This window comes from Maylandia zebra, linkage group LG20 (genome assembly GCF_041146795.1).
Source record: "Maylandia zebra isolate NMK-2024a linkage group LG20, Mzebra_GT3a, whole genome shotgun sequence".
Taxonomy (NCBI): Eukaryota; Metazoa; Chordata; class Actinopteri; order Cichliformes; family Cichlidae; genus Maylandia; species Maylandia zebra.
The window spans coordinates 8,404,560-8,425,057 of NC_135186.1; the positions used below are offsets into that span (position 1 = coordinate 8,404,560).

At 41.2% G+C, this 20,498-nt stretch overlaps 2 protein-coding genes across 6 annotated transcripts; both read right to left on the reverse strand.

The window, feature by feature from the left end:
- Positions 1-1,750: 1,750 nt before the first annotated feature.
- slc26a6.1 (solute carrier family 26 member 6, tandem duplicate 1) lies at positions 1,751-14,098 on the reverse strand. 5 transcript variants are annotated; one of them, XM_014407483.4, is made up of 19 exons: positions 13,979-14,098; positions 13,629-13,774; positions 13,391-13,530; positions 12,539-12,649; positions 12,084-12,223; positions 11,723-11,887; positions 11,010-11,162; positions 10,278-10,360; positions 9,507-9,654; positions 8,898-9,011; positions 8,668-8,745; positions 8,165-8,260; positions 7,951-8,057; positions 7,613-7,682; positions 5,771-5,860; positions 4,510-4,671; positions 3,470-3,524; positions 2,947-3,071; positions 1,751-2,012 (listed from the first exon to the last, which is right to left on the reverse strand). In XM_014407483.4, exons 2-19 carry the CDS (start codon positions 13,772-13,774, stop codon positions 1,983-1,985), a joined length of 2,013 nt encoding a protein of 670 aa, XP_014262969.3. In that variant the 5' UTR covers positions 13,979-14,098; the 3' UTR covers positions 1,751-1,982. The 5 variants fall into 5 exon arrangements, 4 of the variants coding, with proteins under 4 accessions (XP_014262969.3, XP_014262970.3, XP_023008074.3 ...); XM_014407484.4 differs by having other exon boundaries at positions 13,629-13,783; XM_023152306.3 differs by lacking the exon at positions 13,979-14,098 and having other exon boundaries at positions 13,629-13,922.
- Positions 14,099-14,524: 426 nt separating this feature from the next.
- Positions 14,525-19,586, reverse strand: LOC112430973 (uncharacterized). Its single transcript, XM_076878309.1, has 4 exons — positions 19,469-19,586; positions 18,292-18,358; positions 17,225-17,599; positions 14,525-15,013 (listed from the first exon to the last, which is right to left on the reverse strand). The coding sequence occupies exons 2-4, from the start codon at positions 18,341-18,343 to the stop codon at positions 14,796-14,798; spliced, it is 645 nt and encodes a 214-aa protein (XP_076734424.1). The 5' UTR covers positions 18,344-18,358; positions 19,469-19,586; the 3' UTR covers positions 14,525-14,795.
- Between the last annotated feature and the right edge of the window lie 912 nt (positions 19,587-20,498).

A 20,498-nucleotide genomic window follows, 5' to 3' on the forward strand; every position in this document is an offset into this window, starting at 1 on the left:
CATTCAAACATTTCATAGGGAGAACAGATATGTATAGTATTGAAAAGTAATCCAACATCTCATAATATCTCATGTTGAGTGTAGATTACTGTAATTTTACTGTAATCTGCACCACAAAGGATTGAAAGACAACCTCGCGGAGGTGGAAGAGGGCCCCTTTTTACCCCGCAGCAAGAGGAAGCCATTTGTGCAATGGTGATTGCAAACAATGCAATAAAGTTGAAAGAAACCCAAAGCGCTGTCATAGAGGATAACGGTGTATTTGGCAATATTGGATCTGTGTCAATTGCAACAACTGACAGAGTGCTCAAGAGAAAAGAAATGGGCATGAAAGAATTGTACAAAGTGCCATTTGAACAGAACAGTGAAAGAGTGAAGGAGATCCGTCACTAGTATGTACAGGTAAAACATGTCTTCTATGTATACTCTAACCTTCAGCACTGTAAACTGTTTTACTTTGTGTAGTTTTATGCAGTAGTCTAGCAATTTTGTATATATACTCACAGAACATACAAAATGCATTATGTTACACAGGAAAAGATGTTCCATTTTCTCTCTCTCTCTAAAGGGAGAGGAACCACTGCACACGTTCATATACGTTGATGAGGCGGGTTTCAATCTGGCCAAAGGCAGAAGGCGTGGAAGAAATCACATTGGACAGGGAGCAACCACCGATGTCCCAGGCCGGTGTGGAGAGAATGTTACAATGTGTGCAGCCATCTCAGACAATGGCATCCTCACCCATATTCTCCTTCTTGGTCCATAAAATACACAACATTTCCTGACTTTTTTAGACACTCTTTACAGGGACATAGTCCCTGAGAATGAGAGGGGTTGAGGCCAACTTAACAAGTATGTCGTTGTGTGGGATAATATCCGTTTTCACCACTCATATCTGGTCAGACAGTGGTTTGCAGCACATGACATAATGCTGGTTGAATTTCTCCCTCCCTACTCCCCATTCCTTAATCCGATAAGAGGAGTTTTTCTCTGCCTGGAGGTGGAAGGTTTATGACTGGCATTCACATGCGCAAATGGCCCTGCTAGCAGCCATGGATGCAGCATGGGATGACATCACAGCTGAGTCATGCAGAGGGTGGATTCGCCACTACAGGTGATATTTTCCTCGCTGCATTGCAAGGAATGGTATCCATTGTGATGTAGATGAAAATATGTAGCCAGACAGACGGGAACGTCTGGATGTGCCAGAATGATTTACATATGTTCAGCTACAATATGTACTGTTATATTGTTCACATTTGTGCACAGCTCTTCCAAAAGGGTGTTTCTTATGTTTATTCTAAATAAGTGACTGTAGAGTATTTTTCTTTTGCACAATGTTGTAGAATTACAAACAGCCTACACAGTAAAAATGGGAAACATACGTATTCAGTGTCTTGTACTCACTTACTTCCCTAACTACAGGAATGTTTAACTTTACTGTAGATTTTACTGTAAATGGCTGTACAAAAAGTGAGCATTTTAATGTTAATAGTGATGTGAGAAAAGCACCAAAGCGACGGAGAAAAACTGTAAGAACACTGTTGCCTCGGTTAATGAATAAGCCCATCAGTGCTCTGTGTCTGCATTGTCATCAGGTATTCTCAAGTCTCAACAGCTTAATGGATAAGGCGCTTCTCTTCAAAGCTAGGATGTTTGGGTTTGAGTCCTTTCTGGTGTGACAGATAGTGCTGCGGAGCAGCAGGTGTACTAGGCTCAAAACCAGGAGATTCAAACTTTTCACTCTGCATTGAAAATCAGCAAAATTTCAGAATGTTTAATAACAGCATGAAATGGAGAATACATTTGTTGTTACATTTATTTGTGGAAATACAAAAAAGCAAAGACTGAGAAAAGCCAACCTGGGAAATGTGCAACATGCAAATGCAAAAGAGCATTTCTGTCAAAAATAAATGGACGCCGTCCACCCCAGGGTTGTGTTTGGGGTCTGCTTTATGCAGAATTATTGTCCCTTTGTTGTTTTAACAAATGCTTGTGTCCGAGTTGATTTCCTGATTAGAAGCAAAGAATAAACAAAGAAAATCTTTAAATATGTTGAAATGCGACACAAAAGCACACAATAGCAGATTACAGTTTAAATGAGCAATTTAAAGGAAAGAAAACCAGTGCAGCAAAATATCAGTTCACCAGATTTACAGTTCAATAGATAGAGTGTAAAAATCCCCCCAACAGAACAAAACAAACATAGTGTTCACAACACGCATACAATTCTCCCAAGAGCTGTGACTGCACCTGTGACAATAAGTGTCCAAAATCTCAGTTTACTGGTAACTATGACTAAGCATTTTAATTTTATATTGGGAGAAATGATTGAATGAGCAAAGAGAGTTTTCGGACACAGAAATAATATTTTGTGATCCACACTGTCTCCTCTGGTCAGCCAGATCCAATCACCTTCATACATGATCTAAAAATGCAACTGAAAAGACTCACATGCAAATCCAGCTAACACAGCTTCAATCCTCCCGCCTCAATCAGAGACAGTGTACCAGCCTACAGTCTGCTAAATTCACCTCTAACTAACTACACCCCTACCCTTCTTTCTTGTCTTTTCTTTTCTCAATTTGCATTTTCACACTTAGTATTTTTCAGCCTGTACTGACTACACAAGTGAGTGAGTCAGTTTCACAGATGCAGTAGTACAGTACAGAGGAGCTGTAAACAGTTACATGTTCGATGTGGCTACACAAACACAGCAGAAAACCTGCTGCTCAACAAAACACATATTTAAAAATATGAGATGATTTTAGGAGTGTATGAGCTCTGCTTCCCCGTGAAAGTGGAGTTGAGCAGTTGCAATAGGCAGAATAAAAGAATTGTCTATCTATCTATCTATCTATCTATCTACCTATATATATATATATATATATATATATATATATATATATATATATATATATATATATATATATATATGGTGCGTACCTCCAGGGACCTGGGTAGGATGGTGAGGCAGTGCTGGACGGCATGATGGACTGATGGAAAGAGACAGGAGCGGGGCAGGCTGTCTGGTATACAACCCTGAGTCTGGAGCTGGGATAAAACTTTCTCTGTAAACATGCAGAGAGAATTAGAAATCACAGAATTTACAGCGTAATTTGAAATATTTACTGATGTTAATCACATGGAAAATGCTTTTACACTCCCATGTCTCATTAGAAAGACACAACCTGCCGTGTGTGCACTGGCATACAAAAAAAAGCTCCTAAAGAAAAAAAAAATGCGACAGCTACATGAAGTTCAAAATGAAAGAAAAAGAAGCTTGAAGCAAAGCTCCAGTTAGGAGGGGTTGTGAGAACCTGACCTGTGGAAACAGTAACAGCCAAACCCAAGAGAAACGGAGGGTGTGTGTGTGTGGGTGTGTGCGTGAATGAGTGTGTGAGAGAGAAATAGAAGATAAGTCACTCTGTGGGAGATACAGTAAGAGCGCATGAAACATGAGGCTGACCTGGGCAAGCTGCCAGAAAAACACCGACACCCTGGATGTCCAAGACTTCTACAACCTGGTGAAAACACACACAAACATAGGGATCTTGTGACCATATAAACATTACCAATATCATATAAAAGCACATGTATACATAGTGGGACGAATACGTTTCAATTCTTCTTATCCATTAGATAAGAATTATGCAAAAGCTCTGCGTCAACATGCACACGTGTGACGTTGTTAATCGCGTGGTTTGTTTTTATCTCACACGTGACCAGTACGCTGGTCTTTTCTTACATAACCATTTCTTGCTAATATCTTTAATCAGCAAAAAGATATCAGGCTGACAGCACTTTTTCCCTCCCGAGGCCTTGAGAATTAGTGAATACATCTGTTTGGTGATCCAATTTCTAAAGCTGAATTTATTTTTAGTGATATTGACGTAAAACAACTGACTGAATATTTCTCTAAACTATATTTTCTGTCTTATCTGTGACAAAAAGTTGTAGGTAAAGAAAAGCTTTAGCTTAGTGAGAAAGAAAATGTCATTATTTTGTTCATTCAGCTTCAGTCTGTTGTAGTTTCCTTCATAATCTCCACATTTGCTGCTGACACAACACTGATCTGTTCCAGCACACACACAAAAAAACCTGCAAAATACGTTTCACTTTACTTTCAAACATGAAGATAAATTTTTAGGAATTTAGAACTATTGTCTCAGAAAAATATATCTGGACTCTGTTTGACCTGGAGTCTTGTAGATTTTAATTATCTTGTCATTATTTAGCATCTTACCCATTTACATTAGCATTTGCATTATTCGTAGCATGTTACTGGCTTCTATAGATTTTATTCAGTAAATTTTTTTTTCTGGGTGATAGTGGAAAGAGAAGTTTTCAGAGAACAAATAAAAAACCTACAATACTGCCCACTATGACAGTGCCTCAGAGAATAAGTTCCCTTTAGACTGTTTAGAGTAAATATAAATATATCAAACAAATAAATTATTTCTTCATAGAAATACATTGGCTGCATTCATCCTGCACTTCTCTCCTCACCTTGCAAAGTGCCGTCATGGCCACAGAGTCCATGAAGGTAACAGAGCTGAGATCCAGAACCAAGCAGTAGGTGTGCATGTGTGTCTGCGCTGGGGGGGAAGAAACCGAAGAAGCAGCGATGTGAACTCCAGCTGAGTTTTCCTTCTGACCATGATTCACCGTCTCCAAGTTGCAAGAGGAAAGAAGTGAAGAGGAAAAGTTACAAGTGAAAAATTTACATTTCAGTGCTTCAAACATGCTTTTGAGATTTTTCTATTTCAACTAGAGGGATCAAATCCAGTGCACAAATACACACACAAGCACATTGCATAAAGCATGGGGCTGGCGATGAAACTCAGAGTTACACTCACTGGACATTTTCACCGATTCAGTTTCTGGAAACATTCCTCAGAGATTTTGGTCTCACGCTGATGTGCCAGCATCACACAGTTGCTGCATATTTGTCGGCTGCACATCCTTCATGTGAATCTCAAATTCCACCACATCCAAACGGTGCGCTGTGGGATCTGGTGACCATGGATATCATCTGAATACAGTGAACTGTTGATACGAGGTAGGATGGAGCCAAGTTTTCATGTTATTTACACCAAATCCTGACCCTCTCATCTGAACGTTGCAGCAGAAATCAAAACTCATCAGATGAGGGTACATTTTTCCAATTTTCTACTGTCCAGTTTTGCCAAATTGCAGCTTCAGTTTTTTGTCTTTAGCTGACAGGAGTGGTACTCAGTGTGGTCCTGTGGTGCTGCAGTTCGTTTGCTTCGACATTTGTGTTCAGAGATGCTCTTCATGGTTGTAATCTGTGATTATTTGATTTACTGTCACTTTTCTGTTACCATGTCTACCATGTCGAGTCCTTTTCCTTTGACCTCTGACATGAAAAGGGCATTTTTCCTTTAGAACTGCTGCTCACGGGATATTTTCTCTCTTTCATCCCATTCTTTGCAAACTGTAGAGATGGTCATGTGGGAAAATTGCAGTAGATCAGCAGTTTGTGAAATACTCAGTCCAGCCCATCTTTTCTCATCCTACGTTCAAAGTCACCTAAATCACCTGTCTCTGAGCTACTGCTATGTGATTGGCTGATTAGAGTTTTATGTCTAAAAGACTTAATGTTTGGTAATCATTAGGTTGAAGATTCAAGATTAATAGTTACATATCAGGACAGAGCTCTAGGAGATCAATGTGTGTGTGCATATGTATGTGTGTGTGTGTGTGTGTGTGTGTGTGTGTGTGTGTGTGTGTGTGTGTGTATTGGCACCTGTCTTATCTTTGTGAACACCAGTTCAGAGTTGGCAAAGTAAAGTGGACTTGAACATGTGAGTATCGTCACGCCTGGAATTTGCTTCGCCTGTTAAGAAAAACAGACATGCATTTAACAGTGGACAGGTGTAACAGGTTACTGTAGTGACACACGGGCAGTACTTGCAGCAAAATTCTGGTGCACTCACTTTAAGGGACATTAGAAAAACAGATGTGTGCAGTACAGTAGGGTAACACCTGTGCCATCTCCTTTGTTCATTAAAAAAAGATGCTACTAGATATTGATGAAGGTATTTGTATATGTTCTCTATTTTGCTGTTATATTTTCAGCATATGTATGGACAGACTTAATATTCATTATTGTTACCATTAAATATCTATACACATAAAGACTTAAATTCTTCATTTTAAGGTCAAACAGTTTAAGTCTATATAGCTATAGAAAAAAAAGGCTGTTTCTTATTGCTCAAATAAAACATGACCCTGAGACTTAACTGCTAACCGCTAAGTTAAAGAGTAAGAAAATGGCTGTTTGTATTTAGACTTTAGAGACATGGGTTCTTTTTTCTCAGCTAATCTGGATCTTTTGTTGGGTAATCTGTGATTCATGTAGGGTCTTCTACAGGGAATTCCACTGTATACAGTACCACAACATCTATGATGTAAGATGAAGAACATACACAGAGGGCAGATGTGCAGCAGCCACCAGAGTAACAGACTGAGGAGAGAATCGAGTGGAGGGAACAGAGAGTGAGAAGTTAAGAGGAAGTCACTGATGCTCTGTGCCCAGACAGATTGCCTTGGGTTGCAGTTTGGTATTTTGATGTGTGACAGATGGTCGGTTTCAGCCTGGGGTGTATTTTTAGTAGGTTTTGGCTCTGTGACAGTTTCACTTAATAAAACCTGACCTGAGGAAGAAAACATGGTTTGTTATTGGGTGTCATGTATGCTTTTTCTCTCGGTGGGGGGTTTAGTACTTTATATCATCAACATAAACAACGGAGATTCGTTTTGATGAGGGCAAAGGGATTTAATAGCTGTGATGCATGCATACACAGCTACTGAAATATTCCAGCTTAAATATATCTACGTATTTCCCAAAGGCTTTTCCATTATGTCAAAAAAATCTACAAAAAGTCTTTCACGCTGATGTTGATGTGTTTATGCTAATTTGCACACCAGCCTCTGTCTGAAAGATTGATGTGCAGATACAAAACAAGCTGTGGAGAATTCATAATTGACTGGCTTTCATACTGATACCACTTTACATACGCTAGCTCACAGACTGCAGCCAGCCAGGATCATCGGGAGTCATGTAATGTCAGCGTGATTCATCTCTGCCAATCAATAAATCGTTGTAGCTCTTCACATTTTAATAGCCCATGACCCAATTACGAACGACTGGATTATTAACCCTCGTCCTACAGACATATTTTACACATCTGGACACAAGGAATACTTCGCCTTAAGGAGCAAATATAAAGGGTGTGTAAAACTGAAGCTGATCAGAAAGAAGCTTAAATCACAGAGAGATGCTGAAGGAGGAGAAACCCCAAATAAAAGTGTAACAAGAAGTCTGAAGAGAGTTTAAATTCAGTCAGTTCTGCAGCTGTGTAGTGAAACCTCATTTATACTCTGACCTTATAAGAATTTCAAAGAATCTCTTCTTTAGATCAACGACCGTCATGTTCTCAACGTTTATAGTCGCTTGGAAAAGATTTCAAAGTTAAAACTGTAACAAAACAGAACAGGGACTGCACTGGGGTTGTGTTTTAATGATTTTCTGATTATTTCTTTTCTTTGATGTTGTGAGATGGATTTATATTTTTCTGAAGTTTACCTCAAGGTAGAGCTCCACATCTCTGTAACAGTCTGTACCAGGAATGTGACCCAAAACAACGGTGGTGGAGCTGGAAGATGAGGACAAGATGAAAAGTGTGAGAGAGACAGAGGGGAATACTGATGAGTGCACAAGTCGTCCTGAGTCCTGAGGGGGGAGAGAAACAGACAGTGGAACCATTTAAACCATATAAAAGTATGTGAAGCAATGACTTTGTGAAAACATAATAAATGTTGGCAGGGACTTTTGGATTTTCACTCCAAAATAAATACAGTGATCTTTTTTTTCTTTTGGTCCAAAATGCTCCATGTAAGGTTTGTAAAATCACATTCACTGACTGTTGTGTCCTGTAAAGGAGTGTGACCAGAGAGAAGACGACAGCCACAGCCAGACCCAGATCCAGGTTAAAAATGAAGGTGGAAGTCAGTGACACTATCCACACGAGCTAAAGGAACGCAGGGAGAAGAGAGGGAAAATTCCTGGATCAGTCCCGGAATGGTGTTTGTAGCTGTTTCTGTGCTATGATTAATGATGTGTGTGCGCCAAGCCCACCAGGTCTAATCTGTCAGATTTCCAGAGCAGACGCACATCTCTGAACTGAGCCAGTATGCCCTGAAGGTTCACCACGATAATCACTGCCAGCACTGCCTGGTACACACAGCAAACCATTACCCAACATTGGCTCAGACACGTGAATCACCCTGGCGATCGTTTCCATGCTTTAGGGAAAGTAAAGGTGTCTGCAGAACTGCAAACACAAACGTCTGCAGCATTTGTTTCCATTACAACAACAGTGGATTGCTTTGTTGTCTCATTCTCTTAGCGCTACGAGACATTGACTCACCTCATTTCATGTCCTGTAATCACGTGTAAACTTGCCAGAAAGAAGTTCTTACTTATCATCAAAATAATACTAAAAACTTTAAATATTCCATTTCTCTGTTGCTGTCTGGAAAACGTGACTGCCATGGGTGAGAGTCTGGTGATTTGAACTCTAGCTGTAAGAGCTTGTATAATAAACATTAATAATACCTGTTATGTTAGATTCGCTTTACCTTTGGCAGCTGCTCAAAGAGATAACCAATCTCCAACAAGACTGTCAGAATCAACAGAGCTGACACCAGACCAGCCATCTAAAAATATGAACAAAAAGAACACCGCAAGCAAAGAAGAAAATGACTTACAGCACATTATGAGACTCATAACGTTTTAGTAGGTGCTATTTTAGCCTGATTAAAAATGTGTTTAGCTGAAGGGAGCTGGACTTCTGAAAAAGATAATTGACCTGTGTTTTGACACCGATGCTTTCCTGGACCATGCTGCGAGAAAAGGAGCAGCTGACAGCAAAGCACTGAAACATCGCTCCAATGGTGTTACACAGACCCAGCGCCAGCAGGTCCTGAGGCAGGGACATACAGCTGAGTCCACATCTTTAAATGGCTAAATGACTAGCTACATCACATTTATCACTTATATTTGATTTCTACATGTTCTGTATCTACAGTACATCACCCTACTCTTCATTTTTGCCCTGCCCTGGGTTGCACGGCCAGAAAACTCTGACTTACTCTCAGTCGTCTCTACAGCAGATTTAACAATGAGGCTAAAAAAGGAAGTAGTTGCAGTGAATTGTTCAAAGAAGATTCATCCAGGAAAGTCAGACAAACTTCAAAAAAAGAGTTTGAAGGGAATCAAAGCTGAGGTTCAGCAAGTGTGCCTACATTTGCAGAAATCTGGGGACACCACTTTAATTTCCAGAAGGCACTGGAAGTGCAGTTTCATTAAAACACCTTTAATTAACTTTACTTCTCTCAGTTTCTCTGCACGATATTGAAACAAATAACAGAGTATGTATTTTCTGATCTGAGTTAAACTGTTATTGGGGTGAATGTACCTGACTCGGGTCCACACAGTAGCCATGTTTGTTGGCAAACATTGAGCCCATGGCTGAGAGGAAACTGAAGCCAATCAAAGCCAAGGACAGAGCTGGAATGAAAAGCTCTCTGGACTGAGACAAGGAGGGAAGAGCTGGGGGAGACAGGCTGGAGAGGAGCAGGAGGAGGAGGAGAGGTTCTTTGACTCAGTGACTAAGATATTATTAAAAGGAAAGAAATTATAATATTCAGTATTATAAAGAATTATGACTACCTTGTGAATTATTCATCATAACACAGCATTTTCTTAAAGCTATCAGGTGTGACAAAGCTAGCAGCACATTTGCAACATGACAACAAAAGCATGAAGAACTGATACTTTTCTTCTCATAGAAATATTTGTGAGCTACAGTTTAGATGTTAGTGTCATTTTCTTTGCATGATATTAACACTTTAAAGCTAATAGGTAAATAAAAGCAGCATAATGTCTTTTTCTGCCATAAATCTACTTGACTCACTTTGAGTTAGAGAGAATTACATTTTTCTGGAGTCACATTAAACTGATTCATTTCAGACCATTTTTCTAAAAGGATTTTTCAGAGTCTTTTTGTTGCTTTTGTGTTGGAGGGAATATTACATTTGACAGTTAGAAGTTAGCATTTCCAGCTTGACAATCATTGACAATCGTGACTATTTGATTTTTTTTTTTTTAAAAGAAGAAGAAAAGAAGAAAAAAGAAAAAGCAAATCTAAATGACTAAAGCAAACAAACAATAACCCAGTTCTACTGACCCACTGGGTATGTGTCCCACCACCTGGACTCTGTGCTGTCCAGCCAGATCCATCTGTACTGACAGGAGGGTGCTGAGAACAATCTATGAGAGAAAAGCAGTGGAAGTGACATTTTCTGCACTGAATGTTCACTTTGGAAAAGAAGAATATAAAGTAATCTGCATCCTAATATCACATAAATCGGCCAGTTCAAGTACACACTGACATAAACAGATAACTGATAAAACTAGCCTTTGTCTTAAAGCTTTTTCCCCCATGATATACTACAAAACCTACAATTGTATATAACTGAAAACATGAAGCATAAAAAACGTCGGGAGTTCTTTTGCACGCAGTACGTTTTTTACCTCTCTCGCTCTCTTTTTTTGTTATAAAATTAAATAGCTGTGTAATTACATAGCTGTAACTACATTAAAAAATGTTACAGTAATCCTTAATTGAAATCTTTAAATTACTTGAAGAACTGAGAAGCAGTACAAACAAACAAATTCAATTCTTATCAACACATCAGACAAGAGAATGATGATTAACCAGTGTCCAGGTGCACATATTTGCTGTATGTGGAGAATCGTGGCTTTGGAGATTAAAAACAGATTATTATATAATTATGAGTCATTCATCAGTTCATCACCGTGGCATCTGTCCATCTGGGTGCATCTTATGGACATGAGTCTACTGTTTATGTGTTTGTGTGTGTGCGTGTGTGTGCGTGTGTGTCTGTGTGTGTTTCACCAGTATAAGCTCCCATGGTATGGCGACAGGCAGTTTGTTCTTAAACCGCTCATTCAGCAGTTTGCCTCCGATGAGCATCAGCAAAGAAACCAAAGAGACTAACAGAGTTCCTGTTACAGCATTGGTCACTCCATACAGAACATCTATGAAAGTCTGCAAGACACACACACAAAACTTCCAGCTGCACTTTCAAATTATAGGACCTGCTTTAATAACGCAGCAGGAAACTGCATTTGCTCTTACGGCCACCTGAGGTAGCTCCAGAAGAATATACTCACATGTCCAAATGCCCAACTAAATGGTTTTCACATTTTCAGATTCATGTGCTCTAGTGCACATCAAACCTTACAGTTCAGTGGCTCTGGAGGAAATCAACCACCTGCAAAGTGCTGATAAAACACCCTGACACTTAAGAAGTGCAATACTGTCAGTGTAGAGGTGACACGATGTGTCTTTGAAGGAGTTTAATTTGCACCACGTAGTGCCAAAGAAAAAGAAAGTAATTTACAGCCACGGCCCATGCAGTTAGGAGGTATCATTAGATTATTTCTTTATTCCTGATAAAAAAAAAAAGTTCACAGAGAGGTTTTTTTACATGAAGTCTAGAAAAAAGGATGATGCTCTCCTTTGTTTCTTGTTTCTGGACTTACTTATTTCAGCTCAAAGGTGGCGTGCCTGAATGTGTGCATGATAGTGCAGCTGTTTCAACTGACCCTAGGTGAAGCCAGCAGTCCAGTATGTTTCTGTACTGGTGCTCCTGTCATTAGCGGCAGCTGTACGATGATCATGTGCAGGGCGGCTGCTGTGGTGTAGGCTCTGATTACAGGATCCGACAGCCAGCGGCACACAACACCTCCCCGCAGCAGGTACAAAAGGAGCTAAAGACACACAAACGCAGACACAAGAAGGTTTAGTATTTCCATTTTGACTGAGTGCCACTCTAGTCTTAATTAATTAAAAATAAATGAATGGTAGTTTACAAAATATCAGAATCACAATTCTGGATGTGTGTGTGTGTGTGTGTGTGTGTGTGTGTGTGTGTGTGTGTGTGTGTGTGTGTGTGTGTGTGCGTACTTGTATTAGGCCACAAAGGAAGGTGACTTGCACCGTTACGTTTACTTTGGCTGCTTCAACAGCTGCTTCATCACCGTCGCTAAGCAACTCCACATTAGCTGTCACAGTCCCAATCATGATGGACAGGACAGCAAAGGTACCTGTCACACACACACACACACACACACACACACACACACACACACACACACACACACACACACACACACACACACACACACACACACACACACAGAGCAGCAGAACTAGTTTACTCTTTCCTGAAGTATCTTTAGTTACTGAATTAGGCTTTATTTAGTAAAATGATTGAATAAGAAAAATACTTTTTAAACGATTAAATTATTTTTTTTGCAACAGAAAAAATTCCTAATAGATTTTCAGAGGTGCTCATGGAAACGTCACTGTATGGAATGACTGTAGGAAAATCCAGAAAAAGCGTCAAATGTAAGAATCACCGATGGAGAGGTGTCTGGAAGTGCCAAAGATGAAGTAGACGATCAGAGGATAAAGAGAAGCGTACAGACCAAATGCTGGAGGAATTCCTGCCAACATGGCATTGGCCATACCTGGAAAAGAATAAAGGAGGCGGCTGTGCAAATCAGTGTTGAATAAATCTGTGGATAATATAGGTGCCAATTTTCACATTTACACTCATTCTAAACCCTTCAGCAAATTTGAATGAAACTGGGTTCATATGAAGTCTGATATGAACTTGAAATTATAAATCTTAGCTCAATTTGACACTTTGTCTGTAATGCTGCAAAGCAAAGTTATATGTTTTTAAATTATTTCCTTTCACAATGTGCTGTGACCTCTAGAATTGGCAGTTGCAGTTTCCATTTTGAAATAATTAAAACGTGTGGCCAGGCTTACATATTTATCCAATGAAAGCAATGTTTCTCTGCATCACAACCTCCCACCTACACACTACACCTTAACCTTACAGGCTGTAAAATGCAGAAACTTAAATATGATTGTGAATTAGTTATTTTAGATGTTATATTTGGATTCAGCATATTAAAATGCACAAGAAAGAAACAGCTCACTTAAGTGCTTAAATTAAGGTTAGGGCCACAAAGTTGCCACAAAGATCTACGTGAAAGTTTGATGGATTTAATAATTTATTGTTGGTTAAAGATTATTATAGTTCTTTAGTCTTTATCAATCAAAGTCATATTGTAAATCTTAATGCGATAAGGGAGGGGAATGAAGCCTTTATAGATTTGTGAGTGAAGGTATTGTGGCAGACTGTAGTTCAGACTCTTTTGTGACTTTTATGATACTCTTATCTGTTGCTGTAGCCTAACCCTGGGGTAGATGCATGATCCCAACGCTGATGCCAGACACCAGATCTCCGACGGCGTTGTGTCTAACGGAGTAATGAGGGAGCCATGACAGGACGGGAATAACCTCCAGCACGAAGCTTTTTATCCTGGAACCAGAACACCTGGAGGAAAACACGCACAAGCTATCAGCTATAGAGCCTCAGATAAACACAGCTGGGTCAAACGCAGTAAGGCCAAAAAATGTTATCCTTTGACTCACCGACATTGTGACTTTACCCTCTCCGAAAGTGACAGACACTTCTTTTCTAGCCTCTGCCCGAGGAGATCCAGCTGTGCTTCGTCCAGGGCGTGTGCGAGAACAAGCTGCCTGGAGCGTGGCCGGTCATTTTGCTCAACGCTGTCCATCTGAAATAACTGTGGAAGATTACTGAGAGCACAGTGAAGTTTCATTCTGCCTGCGTTTGAACACTGTGTGTTTGTTTAATGTGCCTTGCTGACCTGTTTTCATGTGTGCTAAATCTGTGAATAAAGTCACATGACAAAAGCGAAAAGAAGTGCTTCTTCAGGAAAACTTAAACAAATTAAAGCAGTGAATGAAAAAAGACTTACTTAATCTCGATCAGCAAGAAGCCGCATTATTACAAAGAGATCACTTGGGTGACAGTGAGAGTGCATGTATTAGGGTAACGCACACACACACAAGCTTTCACACACTTTCACACGCTTTTACACGTGAGTCACGGAAAGTGGAAAAGAGCCTTGAACTCTGGACATTACAGTTAGTTTACAGCCCCTTTCTCCTCCCATTCACCAGCTCATTCAGTACCTCTGAATGCCTCTATTATTCCAGCTCAGCTTCCACAGACTCACGTGTGTGTGTGTGTGTGTGTGTGTGTTTGTGTGTGTGTGTGAGAGAGAGAGAGGGAGAGAGAGAGAACAGGGTGAGAAAGGTAGGCAGGGATAAGGTTATAGAGTAAATGAGAATCTACAGGAGGTCTATCTGTATGAAACAGAAGCCATTAAAACAGAGAAAGCTGATAAAACAGAGCAACTAGAATGATAGTAAAGTTGTTTTTATTTCATAAATATACACACACATAACGCATAACACAATACACACAACAGGAACGTAAGTAAATTGCTGTGGAGCTGAAAACCAGAGGAATGAACTCACACCCTTAGAAACTATTTTTTAAATAAATTTCAAAACATCAAACAAATAAAATCCAGCTCTCGAAAAGCAACGAAAACAGAATGAATAGAATAACATGCAGTCTTATTGTCTTATCCTATTGTGCCAAAAAAAAAAAAAATCCCTCACCCATCACTCTTACTTTGAAAATAAAATATCACATTTTACTAATACAATAATATACTCAAGAAAGGCAGATTTGAACTATCAGTAGGAACACGCAGCTCTGCGTCTTCAGTAGTGTATCTGTTTCAAAAGCAATAAGAGGTTTTTGACACGCTCGGCACGCCAGCGAGGAGACTGGTGCAGCGGCAGCTCGAAGAAGGAGAAAGTGAAGCTCCGAGAGAAACTGAGGTCAGTGACGGGGTGAAGCGGTGGGAGACGGGGGGCACGAGGAAGCCGACACTGAGGCAACACCCTCCGCCTCAGCTGCAAATCTTTAGCTGCTCCACCTGTGCAAAAAGATGTTCTGGTTAGGGCAGGGACAGTATTAAAACACAGACAGTTAAAGGACAATATTAAATATAGAATATTACATATTTTATATCACAATAATATCAACAGGAGATACATGTTAAATGAGTCAGATTAACTGATAACTGATGCCTCTGTTCCTCTTCTTACAATGTAACTCAAAGCTAGGCTAACATGATTTTTAGCTGCATTCACTCTATTTATGTGCTTTGTATAATGTAACATGACAAAGTATTTTTATAAGACACACAATGTAGCACTAAAGTTATCATAGTTAATAACAAGGAAACATAATACTTAATAATAATTAATGGGTTACATGTGATAACACTGGGTGTGTTCCATTTAGCATTAATAATTAATCATGAAAAACATCCATCCATCCTCATCCGCTTTGTCCGGGGCCGGGTCGCGGGGGCAGCAGCCTAAGCAAAGAGGCCCAGACCTCCCTCTCCCCAGCCACCTCCTCCAGCTTATCCGGGGGAATACCAAGGCGTTCCCAGGCCAGCCGAGAGATATAATCTCTCCAGCGTGTCCTGGGTCTGCCCCGGGGCCTCCTCCCGGTGGAACATGCCTGGAACACCTCACCCAGGAGGCGCCCAGGGGGCATCCTTGTCAGATGCCCGAACCACCTCAGCTGGCTCCTTTCGATGTGGAGCAGCAGCTGCTCTACTCTGAGCCCCTCCCGGATGGCCGAACTTCTCACCCTATCTCTAAGGGAGAGGCCAGCCACCCTTCGGAGGAAGCTCATTTCTGCCGCTTGTATCCGCGATCTCGTTCTTTCGGTCACTACCCACAGCTCGTGGCCATAGGTGAGGGTAGGGACGTAGACCGACCGGTAAATTGAGAGCTTCGCTTTTACACTCAGCTCCCTCTTCACCACGACGGACCGGTGCAGCGTCCGCATTACTGCAGCTGCAGCCCCAATCCGTCTGTCGATCTCCGGCTCCCTTCTCCCATCACTCGCGAACAAGACCCCGAGATACTTGAACTCCTCCACTTGGGGCAGGAACTCATCCCGGACCCGGAGTGGGCACTCCACCCTTTTCCGGCTGAGAACCATGGCCTCAGATTTGGAGGTGCTGATCCTCATTCCCGCTGCTTCACACTCGGCTGCGAACCGTTCCAGTGCGAGCTGGAGGCCCTCACCCGATGAAGCCAACAGAACCACATCATCTGCAAAAATCAGAGATGAGATTCTGAGGCCACCAAAGCGAAAGCCCTCCGCCACTTGGCTGCGCCTAGAAATCCTGTCCATAAAAATTATGAACAGAACCGGTGACAAAGGGCAGCCCTGGCGGAGCCCATCACCCACCGGGAACGAGTCCGACTTATTGCCGGCAATGCGAACCAAGCTCTTGCAACGGTTGTATAGGGATCGAATGGCCCGTAGCAATGGGCCAGACACCCCATATTCCCGCAACACCTCCCACAGGACACCCCGAGGGACACGGTCGAATGCCTTCTCCAAGTCCACAAAACACATGTAGACTGGTTGGGCAAATTCCCATGCACCCTCAAGTATCCTGGAGAGGATAAAGAGCTGGTCCAGTGTTCCGCGACCAGGACGGAAACCGCATTGTTCCTCCTGTATCCGAGGTTCAACTAACGGACGAACTCTCCTTTCCAGCACCCTGGCATAGACTTTCCCAGGGAGGCTGAGGAGTGTGATCCCCCTGTAGTTGGAACACACCCTCCGGTCCCCTTTCTTAAAGATGGGGACCACCACCCCGGTCTGCCAGTCCACAGGTACTGCCCCTGATCTCCACGCAACATTGCAGAGGCGTGTCAACCAGGACAGCCCTACAACGTCCAGAGCCTTCAGGAACTCGGGGCGGACCTCATCAACACCAGGGGCTCTGCCACCAAGGAGTTGTTTAACTGCCTCAGTGACCTCGCCCCCGGAAATTGGCGGGTCATGAAAAACATTTTTTAAAATAATCTGTCTGCTGCCAACTTTTTCTTTGTATCGTAAAGCATAATTACAGTATATTAAAGTGTGTGAGTGATCTTATTTGAATTCTTTTTAAATTTTACAGGCTCCGTTAAATTAACTATCAGCTATTAGGTATCAATCACTACCAAGTGTTCCTGCAGGGACGTTATGTGTGTAGCTGGACTCATTAGACTTTAAGTAATATTGTCATCTGGTTTTGTTTGGTAATGGCTGTCCCTTTTTGTAGTCATACCTGCGCTGTTTTGCGTGACTGCCACAGGTGGAGATGGAATTTGAGAGTTAAAACTTGAGCCTGAACTGTCTTTGTCTTCTTCTTGTCTCCTGCCATGATATGGGGTAGCTGACGGTATTTGCTCGGGAACAGGAGAGGCTGGGGGTGGAGGTGGAGAGGGTCGTGGAGTAAGTATTTTGGGAATTGAGTCAAAGCAGGACTCAGATAGAGCCAGCCTTCCCCAAGGAGTCATGGTGGCGTCTGAGAGGAGGATGGAGGAGGGTCCTGGATGAGGGTGAGTGTCAGAGGAGAAAGAAGTCTTCTGCTGTCTGTTACGCTTTCTGCGACTGGACTGGTGGGGGTGCCAGAGACCTGGAGAGGAGGGGGTTGGCTTGGCTGTAAACAAAAGCAGTGGAGATGGTAAGAGAAACTTTTGCTTTGTCAATAAACTGTAATTGGAACTGATGCACTAACAAGAACTGATTTGATTTCCCTAATATAATTTTTCCATAACTTTCATTTTTTGATGAAGTCTATCCCCATGTTTATCGCTGACGTCGCCTTGATTTGTTGGAAAAAAGTATGGAAAGTCTAATCTTGAAAACGTATTTCTTAAATGCCGAAATCCTCATTGTCCAATACTGTGAGCATCATGACATAAAAATGGAAAGTGCTAACTAAAAAAGGTGAGCAAGTGAACATTTTCACAGTGCAGGTTAAAGAGTCCCAGTAGCAAAATCCTCATTCTATCAATCAATCTCTTTTTCTATAGCACATTGAAAAGGACAGTGTTCAACAAAGTGCATTTGTTGACCAGTGTCAGAATATTGTCATGTGGTGAGATAAAGACATGTCTATAAAGAGGTGACACAATTTGAGTTGGATTTATGCTACATGAAAACTTCTGCTTGTATGATTTCATAACTTGTATCATTTTGTTTGTGGAGACCTTGCACTGTCAAAGGGGCAACTCTGCCACAGAAATAACCACATTGCACAAAATAAAACACTCATTAATTATAATAGCTGTGAGTTAGATCACTTTATCTAACTCTTCAGTAATATAGTCCTTGAATCTCATTGATTACCTGTTGATTTAGTCCCAGATGAACCAATGAAAGGCAGGCGGTCAGGTAACATTACCAGTCCAGGAGCCTGAGAGCAAATATACATTTTCTTTAATCTTTGTAGCTGTAGCGATCACACTAAGTCTATCTGAAAGGCAGTCCACTTTTAGAGAAAGAAACAGTTGCTGGATGGAATTCCCTTCATACCATACTTTTGGATTTGGGTTAAGACAAAAGATAAACATTGTTAAGACTAATAGACATGTTGACACCAAAGCAAAGCTCTCCTCCCAGCCTTCATTTCTTTATATTTGTAAGTGAATTAAGAAGGATTTGCAGTGATTTGCTGAAATGTGCAAACATAAATGTAAATACACACTACAAGGCAAAAACAGTTTGTACAATTCGAATAAGGATGAAAGTCAATATTTTGTAAGACCACCTTTATTCTTCAGTACAGTCACTCTTAGGCTTTATTCTAATTTATTTAAGCAGTCTCCAGGTACACGTGGCCAGGCTTTTTTGAAGGACATTCAAAGCTCTTCTTTGGACGTTGGCTGCTTTTTGTTCCGTTCTCTGTCAAGATGATCCCACACTGCTTCAGTAATGTTGAAGTCTAACATGATGGAAGCTCTACCAGGTTTTACAGATGGCTGTAGAGACTCACTGTTGTTCATGTTAAAGATGATTTGAACCAAAACTTTAAAATTGAGATTCATTCCTAAGGCCTGTTGTGACTGATTTTAAGTCCAATTCTTGTGTAATTTGACATATATCAGCCTTTTCTCCCTGTTTCCCTTCTTATGAATGGCTTCTTGACAGCCACCCTTCACTGAGACCCTGCACTGGCCCTTCAGTGAACAGTGGATCAACTGAAGGGCATACTGTTTTTCTGTTGAATGTGAAAAATGATGTGCTTCTGTCACAGGCTGCTAGTAACAAAGTGCCTAAAGACAGAACAAATTTACAAGAATGGGTTGGCTGGCTTGGAAGGAAAAAATATAAAGTAATCATTACTTTTGCGTGGTACTGTACACTATAATGTTTATAGATAATATTTGAGTATTACCCATTAAAGTTGAGGAACAAAAAGGGAAAACAAATAAACAAACAAAACATCACAACAATACAAACAACAATAAGTAATGGATCAACATCAGAAACAGTGATGAAAAGCCAGGAGAGAGAGCGAGTGTACCTCTCTGATAGATGTAAAATGCTCCTCCTTCTGCAGATGCTGACACAGGGTCAGTGGGTCAGAAGACTCAGGGGCAATTTCCCAGCTCACACTTCCCCACACCAGTCTGTGAAGATCTCTGAAACTGGATTTTTATCAATTATTTCCACTCTCCTGCTTGAAAACCACAGGCGAAATTCTAGACAAACAAAAAGGTTTTCATAAAGTGTAAAATTTCTTAAAAGTTTAATAGTTGGTTTTTTTTTTACCCCTGTATTATCCTACAATCCTGCCTCTCTCGCTCCTCAAACAACAAAAACCAGCAGCAAGAAGCCCCCCACCACCTTCACCATGCAAGCACTCATGCGCTCACTCACCCTAGCCCCTCATCTTTTCTTCCTTCCTAACTGACAGTTGTGGTCACAAAGAGAGCTATGGGAAATGGTGCAAGAAGCTGTCTTCCCCGTTCTTTCAGGTCCCTCTTCTTCAACACCCTCCCTCTCTTTTACTCACCGTTTCCTCCTTCCTCTCTCTTCCTTCTTCTTTCATTGTGAGTGGCAGGCAGTGAGATGGGAGGTCAGCAGAAAGCAATATGAGACAAGACTGAAATATTAAAATATTCATGGACACCTGCAGTCGGCCCCTCCATGTGCCCCAACCTGCACACAGCCGTCCAAGTGCGTACACATCCAGATATGTGCACACACTGGAATCTAATTTAGCTAATGTCAGTAATCCCAGCATTTAGACCATGTGTCAAGTAACCAGTAATCATCACAGAGTCCTATTTCCATTACTTCTGAGGACATTACATGGACTTGCCATAATTTATTGGAAGTCTAATAATAAACCAGGAATTCACCTTTAAATGTAGTAATCTAATACTAATATTCAGAGGACTTGTTTTTCACCCTCCCCCTGTCCCCACATGTGACTGACTTTATAATGTCCCCACAACATGAGGAATACAAGCAAACACACACACACACAGAGTGCAGGTGGGCACTTCATCTGTGTTCGTAGTTAAATTCCAAGCAGGTGACAGTGAATC

Excerpts from the sequence above, each read along its gene's own strand:
- slc26a6.1 (XM_023152306.3), bottom strand. The coding sequence starts at position 13,819 with ATGAAACTTCACTGTGCTCTCAGTAATCTTCCACAGTTATTTCAGATG. Across the intron at positions 8,058-8,164 it reads AATCTGACAGATTAGACCTG|CTCGTGTGGATAGTGTCACT; the intron begins GTGGGCTTGGCG and ends GCGTTCCTTTAG. Across the intron at positions 4,672-5,770 it reads TGTTCACAAAGATAAGACAG|ACGGTGAATCATGGTCAGAA; the intron begins GTGCCAATACAC and ends TGCAACTTGGAG.
- LOC112430973 (XM_076878309.1), bottom strand. The coding sequence starts at position 18,343 with ATGTTACCTGACCGCCTGCCTTTCATTGGTTCATCTGGGACTAAATCA. Across the intron at positions 17,600-18,291 it reads ATCTGGGACTAAATCAACAG|CCAAGCCAACCCCCTCCTCT; the intron begins GTAATCAATGAG and ends TTTTGTTTACAG. Across the intron at positions 15,014-17,224 it reads AGTCACGCAAAACAGCGCAG|GTGGAGCAGCTAAAGATTTG; the intron begins GTATGACTACAA and ends CTTTTTGCACAG.